The sequence below is a fragment of the Myotis nattereri genome, assembly GCF_964212035.1.
Source record: "Myotis nattereri genome assembly, chromosome: 15".
Taxonomy (NCBI): Eukaryota; Metazoa; Chordata; class Mammalia; order Chiroptera; family Vespertilionidae; genus Myotis; species Myotis nattereri.
The window spans coordinates 41938408-41955063 of NC_138090.1; the positions used below are offsets into that span (position 1 = coordinate 41938408).

At 56.5% G+C, this 16656-nt stretch overlaps 1 protein-coding gene across 1 annotated transcript; it reads left to right on the top strand.

The window, feature by feature from the left end:
* The first annotated feature begins 8056 nt into the window (after positions 1–8056).
* On the top strand, positions 8057–16277 carry ERF (ETS2 repressor factor). Its single transcript, XM_081107476.1, has 4 exons — positions 8057–8213; positions 12524–12758; positions 13097–13212; positions 13313–16277. The coding sequence occupies exons 1-4, from the start codon at positions 8192–8194 to the stop codon at positions 14578–14580; spliced, it is 1641 nt and encodes a 546-aa protein (XP_080963602.1). The 5' UTR covers positions 8057–8191; the 3' UTR covers positions 14581–16277.
* The last annotated feature ends 379 nt before the right edge of the window (positions 16278–16656 follow it).

A 16656-nucleotide genomic window follows, 5' to 3' on the forward strand; every position in this document is an offset into this window, starting at 1 on the left:
CCTCAAGCCCCGCGGCCAATCAGCAGTGTCTGGGGCGGTGCAATGACCTCACTGGGTTCTACTCTCTTGCCCCTCCCCCACGTGGTTTTTGCTGCTGGTAGTCCGGAGTAGGAAAGTTTGGGGTGGGGGGAGGGGAAGAGAAAGAGTGATGTCACCTTTCCCTCGCTTGATTGGCTGTCGGGCGGTCAGGACTGCGACCAATCAACCACCTCAGAAAGTCTGGCGCGGCCCCGCGGAAAGCCCTGTTGCCACCGGGAGGGGAGAGAATGTGCGCGTATGGGGTGGCGCGCGCTGCAGTGTAGTCAACGGACAGGACCTGGGATTTGGGGGCCCTGAGGACAAGTTCCCTCTCCAAGACTTTGACATTTAATGGCGGTGCAAGTTTCTGACAGCACTCGTAGGCATGGGCGGAGGAGTGGGGGGACACGAAGTGGGAAATGCGGTATTTCCTGGTGCTTCACACCGCATTCCGTGGAGAGCTACACTGTGGGTGTTCACATCTTGCGAGAGCGAGGTTTTTTAAGGGGAGGGAGGGTCACCCTGGGGAGGAGAGGGGTATGCCCTGTCAGTCGTAGGTTCTTGCTGCCCAGATACGGGGTTTACACCAGGTGTTAACCTGTCTAGTGCATTTATACTCTCTTTGTCCATATTGGCTTGGCCCTGGATAAAGAGGGTAATGGCAGCAATAAACACAGGCCACGGGGAACGCTTCTGCTGCCTCTGTTGGATTCGCAGGATGAGCACGGGCTTCACACCAGGTGCGAAGAAAATGCACCCGCCCGCTGCAGACCCGTATGGCCTAACATTCGCACTGCCGACCCCGGGAGAGTACTGGGCACGCTGGGGCGCGCTGAGCCTGAGGACCGCGCTCATCGGAGCGTTCCCACTGCCCACCGAGGTGGCCCCGGGAAGGAGTGGTTCCTGCTTCACGGAGGGGGTCGCAGCAGCCACAGAAAGTGCCCCTGGTGGCGGCGTGCATGTCCGTGTTACCTGTATCACGGGTATGAAAGAGATTATACCGTGCAGGGGGCACTACTGGCCGAGCGTCACGCTGCCTATGGGAGCTTATGTCATGTTGGGGAGAGATTTCCGTCGGTTAGGATGGTGTTTCTTGTTACCTAGTCAGTTTGCATCAGGTTTGAGAAAGAGATAGTCAGTGGGGTGGTCTGTACTCGCCATGGAGGAGCTCACCCTGCCCGGAGGAGCACTCCTGGCAGGGTGAAAGGGGTTTCTGCCCTGACCGGTTTGGCTCAGTGAATAGAGTGTCGGCCTGCTGACTGAAAGGCCCCGGGTTCGATTCTGGTCAAGGTTGTGGGCACATCCCTAGTGGGAGTGTGCAGGAGGCAGCTGATCGGTGTTTCTCTCTCATCGATGTTTCTAACTCTCTATCCCTCTCCCTTCCTCTCGGTAAAAATCAATAAAATATTTTAAAAAGGGGGTTTCTGCTGTCCCGGATTGTCTCTGGCTGTGGTATGTTTATAATGTTCACAGAGGGCTCCCCATTGCTGTATATATGTATTGTTTTCAGAGAGCAAGAGGGATGGATAGAAACATCAATGATGAGATAGAATCATTGATAGGCTGCCTCCTGCATGCCCCTACTGGGGATCTAGCCTGCAGGGCATGTGCCCTGACCTGGAATCCAAAGGTGACCTCCTGTTTCATAGATCAAGGCTCAACCACCGAGCCACACTGGTAGAGCGAGGATAATTTTTTTTTTAACCCTATGGCATATGGTTGTTATGAAGATGTAATGAAGCAACATGTGCAAAGCATTTAGGGTAGTGTCTCCAGCAGAATAAATCCTTAAAAATGTTAGCTATTGTGAATCTTGTTATTCATGAGGAGCTTATTTCTACCTAAAGAGCATATGCTGTCACAGTCTTACTCATAACCTTGTCCGAGATTGTGCTATGGTAATAGTGGTGGGGGTTTTTTTGGGAAGGATTCTAGAGTTCAGCATATCTGTGGGGCATTTATTAATCCACCAGGAAGCATTATAGTCTAGTGCAGCCGTGGGCAAACTACGGCCCGCTGGCCGGATCCGGCCCGTTTGAAATGAATGAAACTAAAAAAAAAAAAAAAAAAAGACCGTACCCTTTTATGTAATGATGTTTAATTTGAATTTATATTAGTTCACACAAACACTCCATCCATGCTTTTGTTCCGGCCCTCCGGTCCAGTTTAAGAACCCATTGTGGCCCTCGAGTCAAAAAGTTTGCCCACCCCTGGTCTAGTGCTTGATGTCCCAGCTGAAAAGATTTTTAGCTGTGAAAGCTTGGACTTGTAACCTCTCTTGGTCTCACTCAGCTCATCAGGAAAATGGGCACCATTAGGGTACCTTCCTCATAAAGTTGAGGCGAGGATGGCATGAGATGTTGAATCCAGGGCCTTGCATATAGTAAGTGCTTAACAATTGGAGTGGTGATTTGTATGGGCCCTGGGAAATCCCTGCCATTCAGGAATTCACCATTTCTTCGCCTTCATTCAGGGCCGCATTGTCCAAAACAGGTTACACCACCTTTCAAGGAATCATCTGTCCTAATACATGTGTGTTGAAAGGGAATTGGGTAACTTTTTACGAGAGCATTAAGATTTTTTTGTGAGGGGATCATATAATATTATGAAGGTTACAAAGGCCCAGAGGGTTTAAGTGGAAGGTGGGGTTTCTCCCTGTCTACGGGAAAGGGCTACATTATCCATGACCTAATAAAATGGACATAGTGATATTGGGGTTTATTGCGCCCATTGGTGAGTCTACATGCTCACAGAGTGATCCACCCAAGCAGGGGGCACAATATCCATGTGTTACGAGGCCGCATTGACTTTGGGGCGCCCCTGTTCACATGAAGAGTCACACGGCTGATGGAAATGACCCTGTTTATATGGCTTGGGGGGTTGGGGGTGCGCATACCCAGGTTACTGGAGTTGACCTTGTTAACAGAGGAATTCACACAGTGTGAAAGAAGTTATGCTGTCTGTGTGGTAGAGCACAGTAACAAGGGAATAGGCCTTGAGGGGGTACACATTGTTTATTGCTGTCTCCCCACCTATCTGGGGCTCATGCTGTCTATGAGGTCCACACTACCTATATGCAGTTCACACCATTTATGTGGTTGGCCTCTTACATGGGGTTCACACAGTTTATGAAGGTTGCACTGTTTGCATGGGGCTAATATCATTTATGAGGGTCACCCGGTCTGAGCTTTCTGTCAATCACACATGAGCACTGTCTATATGGGATTTATACTGTTCATCTGAGAGTCACACTGTATATGAAGGTTTATATCAGTTGCGGACACTGTACTGTCTGAATGGGTTTTTATTGTGGGGTGATACCAGCTGTGTGTCTACTCAGTTCACACCAGCAAATAAGTCTTACCAGCCTGTTCTATACCAGACCAGGATCTAGGCACCAGCGATAAAGCAGCTAAGAAAACAGACCCAACCCCTGCTTTGTGGAGCTGACATTCAGTAGGACAAGCAAACCCTTTAAGGATTTTTCCTGTTTCTGTGATTCACATCAGGGTTCAGATGTTTTAGGGGGTTGTGCTGGCATCAGCTGGCCACGAGAGTGTCTTATGTGTCTGGGGCTACATTTATTGGTATTACGTTGAGTATAGGGAGTTCACTGTTCAAAGATGAGTTTATTCTCTCATAGATTGTCAAGCACTGTGCCAGGCTTGGAGGTTACTGCAGGCAACAAAACCCCTGCCCTCTTAGAGCTGACAATAAAGAGGAAGGATTCATACAATAAGCAAATACATTGTGGAAATATATGTCAGATGAGAATAAGGGCTATGAAGAAAAATAGTATATAAAAGGGATTTGGGATCTAGGAAGGTCAGGTAAGATCTTCTTGGTAAGGTTCTTTTTGAGTAAAAACCTGAAGAGCATGAGGGACAGAACTATGCCAACTTCTGGGGAGAAAAGTTTCACAGGCAGATGAAACAACATTGGCAAAAACCCCTGAGGCAGAAATATGCCTGGCATATTCGAGAAATAGCCAAGAGGCTCTAACTAATTTGGCTCAGTGGATAGGGCGTCGGCCTGCAGACTGAAGGGTCCCAGGTTTGATTCCGGTCAAGGGCACATGCCCGGGGTTGTGGGCTCGGTCCCCACTTGGGGGGGGGGTGCAGCCAATCAATGATTCTCTCTCATCATTGATGTTTCTGTCTCTCTATCCCTTTTCCTTCCTCTCTGAAATCAACAAAAATATATTTAAAAAAATAGCCAAGAGGATGGAGATGAAGGGAAAGATGAGGTGAGGAGTTGCCTTTTACTCCCAGTGGGCAAAACGCCACTGGAGGGTTTGGGGCAGCAAAGAGATACCATCTGATTTAATAGAATGCCTCTGGCTGTGGGTAGAGCACAGACTGTAGGGGCTGGTGGCAGGAGGGAGACAAGTGAGAAGACCCCAGACCAGGGGTGTGGTGGTGATAATGGAGAGTAACTCGGAAGTAGCTTAAGTCAGAGCTGATGGGACATCCCTTCAGATTGGATGACAGATGAGGGAAAGGGGTCATGTGTGACTCTAAGGTATTCAACTTGAGCAACCAGCAAAATGGAGTTGCAATTTCCTCAGATGGTAAAGACGTGGGGGGGGGGTATGTGGGGACAGTTTGGGGGAGCTCAGGAAAACCATCTTGACTTGGCAAACTGGAGAAATCCAAATGGAGATGCCAGTGAAGCACTTCAATGTGTGAGATTGGAATTGGGGAGAGTCCTGAGTGGAGATAGAAATTTGGGTGAAATCAGCATGGAGATGGAACATGAGGAGAGAAGAGGACTGGGACAGACCTGGGGCCATTCAGCACTTCAAGTCAGGGAGATGAGGAAGGGTGATGCCATCATGGGGTTACAGTTTCTGTTTGGGGTGGTCATACACTGTTTAGGTGGCTACACACTCTATAGCAGTAGCTCTCAACCTTCTGGCCCTTTAAATACAGCTCCCCATGTTGTGACCCAACCATAAAATTATTTTTGTTGCTACTTCATAACTGTAATGTTGCTACTGTTATGAATCGTAATGTAAATATCTGATATGCAGGATGGTCTTAGGCGACCCCTGTGAAAGGGTTGTTTGACCACCAAAGGGGTTGCAACCCACAGGCTGAGAACAGCTGTTCTATAGGGTGAGTCATACTATTTCTAAGGGAACTACAATGTTCACAGAGTAGTAATACTTCATTATTGATCACAGGGGGGTGGGAGGTGTATTTGCTTATTGTATGCTTACAATATGTATTTGCTTATTGTATGAATCCTTCCTCTTTACTGTCAGCTCTGAGAGGGCAGGGGTTTTGTTGCCTGATTTTTATTATTCCCTTGAGTAAAATCTTAAAGGGTTGCAACTTCTGTGGGGACAGGTTCTGTCCATGCCTTAGCTTGACAACAATCAGATGAATGTTATCTATGTCAGGACAATCAACTGGAACAAGGATTGCTAGCTCCATGGGAGGAGAGGGGGGTCCTCACTGATCAGACAGAACTGTTTTCTTCATGGAGTGTTACACTTTTCATCACAGGCTAGTTCAGGGTCTGACAGGCTGGGCTTTTCACCAGTCCAGGAAGCTTTCCATCGTAAACTGGAGATGGGTCCCTTTGTCCATTGGAGTTGACATAGCCCTGGGGTTGGATGGTTGTCTTCAAGGAATGAGTAGTGGTGGATAATTTTAACCACTAGTTCACAATACCTGGGTGTTACCATGGTAACGGTAGGGGTCACCTTCCCTGGAGGTGACTCTTGGTGTCGAAGAAGCAACTGAACTCTCCAAGAGGGTCCACATTTCTAGGGTGAAATCACATGGACCCCTAAGTGGTTGTAGTATCTGTGGACAGGTTTTTACAAACCACCAGAGGTTACACTGTCCAGGGGACATTTTCACCAGGGACTCTCATTCCCTGTGGGTGGTGCAGACACTCCCATGAAGTATGCCCACCATCCAGAATTGTGTTTCATAGAAGCAGTGGGACTGAGTTATCATCAGGGTGGGATTATGCCATTAACAGGCGATTTCACACTGTCAATGCTGTGTGTTTATTGTCTACAGTTGGAGTCTCTAGGGTGAGGGGTGCTTACATTATCCATGGGGTACATAGCTCACTCTGCTAATAATTGTTACCAGTATTTATGGCATACTTATTTCACATCCCAGATTTCTCACAACAACCCGGTTATGTAGGCTCTTTTAATATCCCCATTTTACAGATGAGGAAGCTAAGGCTCACAGAGGTACACTGGCTCTCTGTCATAGACAGGAAGTAGCAGAGTTAGGGTTGCAACCCAGGTCTTGATGGTGGGAGGGCAGGGGTCACTAAGGCTATTGTCTTTGAAACTTTGCATTATCTTTATCCAAGCGTGGAGGGCAGTGAAGGTGGTAGTAAGGCTTGGGAGTGATGGTTTCCAATCAAATAGATCTGGATTTGAATTCTGGCTCCAACACTTCATGACTGGAGGACTTTGGCAGACTTCCCCATCTGGGCCTCACTTTCTTAATCTGCAAATGGGTATAACAATAGTAATTCTCCTTTTTGGGCTTTTGTAAGGATTAAATGAATGAGATGATGCCCTGGACAGTGCTTGGCCTAGCGCCTGGCACATTATGAGCGCTAGGAATTTGGGAGCAGTTATAACAATGATGACGATGATGATGATTGCAGGACCACACTGCTCCCAGAAGGTTACAATATCCGTGGGGGAGCTGCAGTGTCAGTAGTCAAGGTTACATAATTAATTCACCAGGGGGTTGATGCTTCCCAGGAGTCCTTGATCTCCCCAGGGAAGAGGCCTGAGGCTTCTACTGAGGCACTGGTGAGGGACTTCCTGCTGTAAGGCAGCTAGGAACTCAGCAAGGAGGCTGGACTTGAAGCCCTAAGAACCCAGAGCTGACCCTGCAGGCCTTCCCTCCCAGTAGCCTCTCTCTCCCTGCCCCTCTTCTGGGTTTCAGCCTCTTTGAGCACCCCTCCCCCATAACCCCATCCTCTGGTACCTCAGAGTCTTTTTTGAGACTCTGCTTCCAGGCTCTGCCTGTGAGTATTGCTCTATTTGCCCTTTCCCTGTTGGTGGCTCTGCTAGCCATCTGATCAGCGCTGATTTCCTGTCTCCCGAAGCCGCAGGCTCCTTCCATCCCTTCCAGCTTCGGAGCACAGACTTCACGCTGCCCTATACGCGGGCCTTCATCCTTAAGCCCTGCCTTCCTCTCTCTTAGCGACCCCCCAGCGTCCCTTGGGAGCACATTTGTTCGGACTTTGGTCGCCCCCTCGTATCCTGGCCCCACCACCGGAACCCTCTGCCCTGGTGGTGGAGGTGGGGTACCTCCGGTGTTGGCCGGTCCTCTGGACAGCTGCAGCTTGGGGATGGTGTGGGGAGCTCCCCAATGCATTCTCTTTGGTCACTTCCTCCCCAGCTGGGATTGGGGCTATCTAGAAGGCCAAGACCCCCATGCCCGGAGGAGCGAAGGGCACAGCCGCCTCCTCATTTCCGATGCTGGGAAATGCTTTCCACCCATTCCACCCCACCCCTGGACAGCTGCCCCCATTCAGACTCAGGGTTGGGAGGGCAGGGGGTAAAGCTAGGCTGGGAAATGTGATCTTGATAATCTTCCAAGGTTCTGACCCCCCCCCCCCAGCAGAGAAGATTCTGTCTCCTCCCGACAAAAGTTGCTGACCCTCCCCTAGAAGGTACCCCCCCTCCCCTCTTACAGGCTTCCCAAAAGACAATCTGGATCCCGCAGTGGGCAGGAGAGGAGGGGAGGCAGGTCCCGAGTGCCGAGGACTTAAGTTATCTGCAGACTCGGAGTCTCCGAGAAGGGTCATGACCCCTGAGACCCCGTTCCACCACCAACCCCCACCTTCCTTCCTCCCCCGTTGCGCGGCCCCTTTAAGCTCAGAGCCGGCGAGTCCTCAGTGGCTGCACGCCGACGAGAGTGTGTGTGAGTGCGCCGGGAGGGGGCGGGCGCAGTGTCTCCATGGCGACGCGGCGGTGACGTCGCCGGCCCGGGGGCGTGGGCGTCCCGGCCCCGGAGTGCGATATTAACCCGGGAGGCGGCGGCGGGGAGGGGAGAGGCTCTGAGAGGCGAGGCCGGGTGAAACGGCGAGGGCGGCCCGACCGGCGCGGGACGGGACGGGGCAGCGCGGGCCCCGGGAGCTGCGGCCCGGAGTCGGGGTGCCTTGCCCCGGGCCCCCCAGCATGAAGACCCCGGCAGACACAGGTGGGGGCGGGGGCAGCACGTGTGGGGGAGACTTGTTGCCCCGGGAAACCAGGCGGAGAAACTTTGGTGGGGGGCTGAGGGGTGGTGGAGGATCCCGAGTGATCCTCAGTTCCGGGGGACCCCCAAGCACGCGAGACCTGTTGCATCTCACGGCGCGAGCGGGGGGGTGCTGCATGGGACCCCCAATTTCTGGTTCCGGGCGGAGTGGTTTGGGTGCTGCGAGTCTTGGTCCTCTCCCTGCCTGGACACCAAAAGCTGGGTTCTCCCCCACTCCCGGGATAAAGGGGGTGGCGGGGTCCCACCCCGCCGTTATGTCACGTTGCACTCCGGGGGCCGGGACGTGTGCGGGGCGTGGGGGGGCTGTCCACCGGGCCCGCTGTCCCCGGTTCCGTGCCGCGCGGTCCGGCCGGTGACCTTCACTGCGGTGTGCGCCCTGCATCGGCTCGGAGGGGGACCGGAGGCGGCTTTGGGGAGGAGGGCGTGAGTGAGCACCGGGGCTAGGGGTCCGGGCGGCGCTGCCCTTCCCCCGCCCGTCTCCGCCGGCTCCTCACTCCCCCGCCCGCGCGGAGTCGCAAAGTTCCCAAAGCGCAGCCCGAACGTTCGAAAAAGGAACTTTTTGTTTCCGACCTTAGAACGCGCGGCTTTAAGGTGGCCCAGGGGGGACCTGGGTGCCTCCTTCCCGCCCGGCCGGGGCCGGGGGTTGAGCCGGGCCGGGGAGGCGGGGTGGCCGCGGCGGCTCCCCCCTCGTCCCCCCTTCCGCACCCAGCTCTTCTCTTTCAACCGGCCGTCTTTCCCCTCCGCCCCCCTCTTCTCCGCCAACTTGCTCCTCCTTAAGGGGCCGAGGTTCCCCTCCCCCGCTCGGCCGGCGGGCGGGGGGCCGCGGGATTAGCCCCCCTCCCGCTCGGACTTTCCCCCCTCCCCAGCCCTCCCTCGCCGCCCCCGGGCTCCGGCGGCTGGACTTTGCGCCGGGGCGCGCTGGGGGGAGGGGTCCCGCCGCCCCCTGCCCGTCCACCCCGTCGGAATCCGGCCCCGGGCGGGGACGGGGGAGGGGGAAGGGGGCCGGGCGCCGCTGTTCAAACTTGTTTCCTTCCCCCGGCGGCGGCTGCGGCTCGGCTCCTGTGTGCGGGTGTGTGCCCCGACCGGCCCACCCACCCCGCCCCCCCTCCGCTCGGTGGGTGGGGGCGGCTCTTAAAGGGCTGGGAGCTGGGCTCCGGAGCGTCGGGAAGGCGCTGGGGGATCGGGGCGGAGGCGGGGGGCAGGGGCAGGGGCGCGGAGTGCGCCAGGGTCAGTCACGTGCGACCCACAGACTCGCGGGCTCCCGGGCCGCTAGGCTTTCGGGGCTGCAGGAGACTCCCCTTCCCCCAGGAGTAGGTCCCGGCGCCGGGGCCGCCCCACCTCGTCTTCCCTCCCCGCTACGGGCCTTCCCCCGGTGGGACCGGCCGGGCCGCTCCCCCAACCCTATATGGGGGCCGAGCCGCGGGTGGGTCCTCCGACCGGGGGGAGGGATGGGGGCCCGGGAGGGCCGCCCGGTGGCGCGTCGGCTCGCCGGTCGGCCTGCCTCTTGGTCGGCGGCTGCGCGCCCCTCCATCCGATTCTCCATCCCGGCCCCTCTCCTCTGCGCGGCTGTTTCCCACTTCCTGTTTTCTTCCCGGCTCTGGCGCCACCGAGGGCTGCCTGGAGTGGGGGAGGTGGTGGGGCCCCCCAGGAGGCCAGCGTGCTCTTCCTTTACCACCACCCCTCCCTTCCGATTCCCCCCATGTCTCTTAAAAAAAAGTTTGGCCGGTCATGTGAACTTGGGGGGCGTCCAGGAGTTCGGCTCCCCCCGGCTTCCACCGTCTGTCAGGGAGAATCTACCCCGCCTCTGTGGGACCCAGGTGTGCCGCCTGGGACCCCGCCGCTGTGCTAACCCTTCCTGTCTGCTGCCATCTCTCCACCCTGTCCCACAGAGTCCTGAATCCCTCTCGGGTCAGCTGCCCGCTCCCTGCCCCCAGGGTCCCCCCCATGCTGCAGAGGTCCCACACTTCCGAGCTTTCTTGGTGCAGGCCTGGTGGTTCCCTGACTGAAGCACGTGGACTCAGACACAGCACACACTCACACATGCTCCCCTTGCCCGTGCCTGGCTCCTGGCTCCAAGGCTCCAAGGCCTGGGGAACAGAGCCCCATTGAAACACCCTGACGTCACCCTCCCTTCTTCCTTCTCCCCCCAAAGCTGGGAACAGGCCCTCATGTATGCCGTGTCCGATGAGGAAAGCCAGTGTAGGGGTGGGCCTGGTAGTAGGGTGCGTCCCTGCCAGAGTGGGAGCCAGGGCCCTGGCTGCCGAGGGGGCTTGTCCAGGGAGGGGGCTTCACAAGGGGGCCTGGGACAGCCCCTGGTATGCAGCCTTTGAGGCCTTTCCAGAGCCCCCCACCTCCTTTCCGAGTTCCTTTGTGTTGCATGTAGTCTCTCTCCTTCTCTTCTGCAAAGTTTATTTTTAGCCTCCTGCTCCCCCGCTCCCAGGACTGTCGCTGCACATACGTTGCCTGGTTACCGGGACAAGGAGGCTGGGGTGGGTGGGTTGGGAAGGGTGGCTTTAATTTGGGGGGTAGGGTGGAAGTCAGCACACCCCTCCAACCCTAGATTGTCTCAGGGGCTTCATCCCCACCCTGTCTTCCTGGCTCTGAGTGCCAGATTGGAGTTTAGGTGGGAGCTACATGGCGCTTGGTGTCCTGGTGGGGCCAGGAGCTTTTTGGAGGGGATGGGAGAGTTGGTGGAGCTCCGGTTTGGTCACTTGGGTTCCCAAGGGTTTCTGGGGCCTAGGTTCTCGAGCAGGGTGGGGATAATGGGGTGAACACTTGGATTCCTGAGAGAAGGATAGGGCTATGGATGCTGGGGTCCATGAAGGCGTTGTCAGGGGCTGTCACTTCTGAATTAAGCAGTGGCTGCTAATGTCTGCTGTAGGTCATATGCCTGGTTTGAGGCTGGGATTTCTGAATGGGGCAGGGACTCAGTGGAGCATGCTGGCCAGGGGTGGGAGCTGGGCCCCTTGGGGGAGAGAGTCTGCTCTGGATTTAGAGGGGGCGGTCCCTGTGGGAGCAGGAACTGTTGATCCCCTGTGTCCCCAAGAGGAAGAATCCCCTGTTGGATTCCAGACTGGGGTGGAGTCTCAGCCTTGCCCCAGGCTTGGTTGGTACCTGCTTGAGCTGGGGCTTGAACCAGGGCCAGCCCGGAGAGAGGCTGACCCACACAGCCTGACTGGGATTTGGGACCCCGCCCATTTTTAGCTGTCTATCCTGGCCTTCTCCCTCTAGTGGCATCAGGGCCCCTGCCCTGCCTCCTCCCCTCCTTCCCTCCTCCCACCCCTCCATTACCGGCTGCCTAGTGCTGAATTATTGATGGTCCCTGATTACCCGGGGGTTTGGGAAATGACAACAACCGCAACCCCCCCACCTCCTCCCCCCCAGGCTGCCCACCCCCTCTAGGGACCAGCCAGCCCACCACCAACCTCTATCCAAGGTTAATGCTGGGGGCGGGTAGGCAGGTGGGCAGGGAAATAGCTAAGGATGAGAAGGCAGAAGGGGAAATAGGCTCCAGCCTATTCAGTCTTGAGGCCTGGGCTGGGGCCCTCCAGCCAGGTTGGGCCCATTTGCCTGGGTCCGGGGAAGGCGGTGCAGCACAGAGGGTCCGGGCTTGGGGGGCCTCTCTCAGACAGTCTGGGTTTCACTCTCCAGGGAAGACAGAAGCCTCTGTGTGTGCAAGCGCTGACCTCATCGTCAACCAGCCACCCCACCCCTCCTGGTCCTTTTAAGAAAAAAAAAAAAGCCTCTCGGGTCTTGGGGTGGGAGTAAGGGCTCTGGTAGGTCTTGGGAGGGGGACAGTGTATGTTCCTAGGAATGGAACCAGCAGAGCTTGCAGGGGTGGGGGTCGGTATGACTGGCTCTGAATGGGAATGGGGGTCCTGGGGGTCCTTGCCCCAACCATCTGGACACATGTGCCCCTTCCTGCCCTTCCCCCACTGGCAGCCCTGCCCGCCGGCCTGGCTTGGTGCCTGGCCCCCTGGCACTGGCCCCGGGACCCGCCGCCGCCGGTTTCCTGTTTCTCCCGGTGTTGCTGGAGCAGGCTCCAGCTCCCCCCCTCCCCATCTAGCCCCCTCACACACAGACAGACACACACTGTCTCTCTTGCCTACCCAGGTCTTGTCTTGGCTTAGGGGAGATGGATTTCCCCATGTTGAGGGTGGGGTAGGAGGTAGGCCCTGGGGGGTGGGGAGGAGACCCAGAGGCCTGGACTTGGCACCCTAACCTGGAGCCACTTCCCTGCCTGCTGTCCCCAGGGTTTGCCTTCCCGGATTGGGCCTACAAGCCGGAGTCGTCCCCTGGCTCGAGGCAGATCCAGCTGTGGCACTTCATCCTGGAGCTGCTGCGGAAGGAGGAGTACCAGGGTGTCATCGCCTGGCAGGGGGACTACGGGGAATTCGTCATCAAGGACCCCGACGAGGTGGCCCGGCTCTGGGGTGTCCGCAAGTGCAAGCCCCAGATGAATTATGACAAGCTGAGCCGGGCCCTGCGGTGAGGAGGGCACAGCCCCTGGGCAGATAGGACAGTTCCCCGCCAAATGGGGAGCCCCTGACCTCTGGGAATAAACTTCGGGCTTGACTCCCGGCTCTTGCAAGTCATGGCCATTGACCTTAGGCAAGTCCTAACCCTTCTCTGAACCCATTTGCCAAACAGAGGTATCCTGAGGAGGGAATACAGTCATGGGTGTGGCCTGAGGGGAGAGCTGGTCCGGACCCTTCTGGCCTAGGTGTCTGGTCTCCCTGCGTGAGCAGCACCTGAGGCCTGTCATGGTATGGGGGTCCGGATTCGGGTCCCCTGTGACTAATCCGACGGTGTCTCTGCATCCACAGCTATTATTATAACAAACGCATTCTGCACAAAACTAAGGGGAAACGGTTCACCTACAAATTCAACTTCAACAAACTGGTGCTCGTTAATTACCCTTTCATTGATGTGGGGCTGGCTGGTGAGTACCAGGGCTGGCAGGAATGGCCTCTGAGGGAAGAGAGGGTCTGTCTGTCCAGGCTAGGCCAGTGGCCTTGACACCGTGTCTTCTTTCCTGCCAGGGGGTGCGGTGCCCCAGAGTGCCCCTCCAGTGCCATCAGGCGGCAGCCACTTCCGGTTCCCTCCTTCCACACCCTCTGAGGTGCTGTCCCCCACTGAGGACCCCCGCTCTCCACCAGCCTGCTCTTCGTCCTCCTCCTCCCTCTTCTCGGCCGTGGTGGCCCGACGCCTGGGCAGAGGCTCCGTCAGTGACTGCAGTGATGGCACCTCAGAGCTGGAGGAGCCGCTGGGGGAGGACCCCCGGGCCCGGCCGCCAGGCCCTCCGGAGTTGGGTGCCTTCCGCGGGCCCCCACTGGCCCGCCTGCCCCATGACCCTGGTGTCTTCCGTGTTTACCCCCGGCCCCGGGGTGGCCCTGAGCCCCTGAGCCCCTTCCCTGTGTCCCCTCTGGCTGGGCCTGGCTCCCTGTTACCGCCTCAGCTCTCACCAGCTCTGCCCATGACGCCCACCCACCTGGCCTACACGCCCTCGCCCACGCTGAGCCCTATGTATCCCAGTGGCGGCGGGGGCCCCAGTGGCTCAGGGGGAGGCTCCCACTTCTCCTTCAGCCCTGAGGACATGAAACGGTACCTGCAGGCCCACACCCAAAGCGTCTACAACTACCACCTCAGCCCCCGCGCCTTCCTGCACTACCCTGGGCTGGTGGTACCCCAGCCCCAGCGCCCTGACAAGTGCCCGCTGCCACCCATGGCACCTGAGACCCCACCGGTCCCCTCATCAGCCTCGTCCTCCTCCCCATTCAAGTTTAAGCTCCAACCACCCCCACTGGGACGCCGGCAGCGGGCAGCTGGCGAGAAGGCTCCAGCGGGCGCTGACAAGAGCAGTGGCATTGGCAGTGGTGGCAGCACAGGTGGGCTGGCTGAGGGGGTGGGGGCACTGGCCCCACCACCACCACCACCACCACCACAGATCAAGGTGGAGCCTATCTCAGAAGGCGAGTCGGAGGAGGTGGAGGTGACTGACATAAGTGACGAGGATGAGGAAGATGGAGAGGTGTTCAAGACACCTCGTGTCCCCCCTGTACCCCCCAAGCCTGAGCCAGGCGAGGCACCTGGGGCCACGCAGTGCATGCCCCTAAAGCTGCGCTTTAAACGTCGCTGGAGTGAAGACTGTCGCCTGGAGGGGGGTGGGGGCTCCACTGGGGGCCTCGAGGATGAGGGTGAGGACAAGAAGGTGCGAGGGGAGGCTGGGGGTCCCCTCACCCCGAGGCGGGTGAGCTCTGACCTCCAGCACGCCACAGCCCAGCTCTCTCTGGAGCATCGAGATTCCTGAGGGCTGTGGGCAGGGGAATGTTCCCCCAACCCCCATGCTTCTTTTGCTGCCTTAACTCCCCTGTGTCCTGGAGGTGAGGGCAGCTCTAATTTCTTCCCTGCCTCCTCCCTTTCCTCTCCCCATGTTTTGTATAAAAGTTAAAAAAAATTTTTTTTTAAATTGTGAGGGTGGGTGGGTGTCCAGGGCTGGGGGCTATCTAGTCTCTGGATTTCTCAGCTCTGGGCAAAGTGGTGGTGAGGGGTGGGGGGAGGGAGTTAAGGGGGCCACCTCCATTCTGGGGAATTTATATTTGAACTGAGGCTCTGGCCTCGATGCCCAGGAACTTTTTTATTACAATCGCTTAGGAAGTAAAGCCTTGTCTCCCTCCCCGTTCTGTGCCTCCTGAACCTCTCCCTGTCCACCTCCAGCCATCCTTAGCCCCAGTTCAGCCTTCCCTGCCCCTCCAGGGGCCATGAGTGCCTGGGTTTCTAACCCCACAGGTTACAACGGGAGAGTTGGACATTTTATGATGAACCAAAAATTCTGTGTGTGAGGGGGTAGGGGGGAGAGGAGGGTGAGGGGTGCCACCCATAGGCCACAAATCTCTACAAGTGCCTCTTCTACTCCCCACCCCAGCACTGGTCCAACCCCTTCACCCCCAGCTGCTCCTAGGACCAGCCCATAGGCAGGTGAGTGGGGGGTGGGAAAGGTGAACCCTGAAACCAAACTGGAAGCCCCCTCTGCCTCCCAGCTGGGGCCCCTTGGGGTGAGGGTCTGTGGTCAAGCCTTATTCTGTATTGGGGGTGGAGGGTGGGAGGGGAGGGAAGTTGAGGGCTGTTGGAGAATGTATTCAAACAATAAAACTTTGGGCCTTTGGTTGGAGTGACCTGTCTCACTGCAGGGCCATAGCCCATGCTAGATTCTGAAGGACGGGGACCTTGACCGGCTCCCCAGTGGATCGATGGCCAGAGTAGAGTGAGTGCCTCATCTCATCTGAATGGATCAAATCCAGGGCCTGGGAAACTATCTGACCTTGAGGGGTACATAACCCCCAGGGCCTGATGATTAAGGTCTCAGGCACACTGTCATCTGATTGCTCCCCTATTCCATGGGGACCACTTGTCCTTGGGAGCATTTAGACTCTTCATCTATTGCCTGAAATGCCTTTCCTCTCTGGGTATGAATTGCTATCCATACCCCTGGGCTCTGGTGAAGGCCTGGACCTCCCTTTGCACTATACTCCAGCGTACTCCCACCGATCACTTTCCTTGGGGCCTTTCTGAGTTAGTCTGGGGTCCTTTGGGGACAGGCCTACAGTCTCAAAATGTAGACCTTGGAAGGGATCTTAGTGATCTTCCCATGGAACCGTGGGACACCCTCTGCTAATAAGGTGAGATGGGACTGACTGAAGCAGAGTTGCTACTGATTGACCTGTACCAAGTATCTGGTACTTAATTAGGAGCTGCAATGCTTTATCTCCAACATCCAGCAAGGTAGAAGTGATTTAATGACTTGCTCAAGACCCCAAGCCCATGCCTTAGCCGGTTTGGCCCAGTGGATACAGCGTCAGCCTGTGGACTGAGGGCTCCCAAGTTCGATTCCTGCCAGGGGCACATGCTGGGGTTGCAGGCTCAATCCACAGTGTGGGGCATGCAGGAGGCAGCCAATCAATGATTCTTTATCATTGATGTTTCTCTGTCTCCTTTCCCTTCCTCTCTGAAGTCAATAAAAAAATATATATAAAAATAAAAAAAGACCCTAAGCCCAGCCACAACTTTCAATGAGGTCTGTCTCAGAAGTGTTTTTTCACCTCCTGAGTTTCCTTCTAAGACCAGGATGGTTGGATCCAGACCATGGTCTCAAGATCATAGGATCTGAGAGGTGAGCTCATCAAGCTAGAGGCCTAGCTCGGACAGCTCTCGTCAAGGATGGGAGAATCGGGGAAGCATCCAGGCTGCAAGTGCTCTTTGAGAGCCCAACTCCTTACGTGCTGGCGAGGTACCTGAGGCCCAGAGTTTTCCCAAAGCCACACAGCTGCTGAGAGACAGCATGAGAATGGAGGGCTCAGGGCCTGTTGGAATGGCTTCTCTGGAACCC

Coding starts and splice junctions, on each gene's coding strand:
- ERF (XM_081107476.1), top strand. CDS start 8,192: ATGAAGACCCCGGCAGACACAG. Junction 8,214..12,523: donor GAAGACCCCGGCAGACACAG/GTGGGGGCGGGG, acceptor TGCTGTCCCCAG/GGTTTGCCTTCCCGGATTGG. Junction 12,759..13,096: donor AAGCTGAGCCGGGCCCTGCG/GTGAGGAGGGCA, acceptor CTGCATCCACAG/CTATTATTATAACAAACGCA.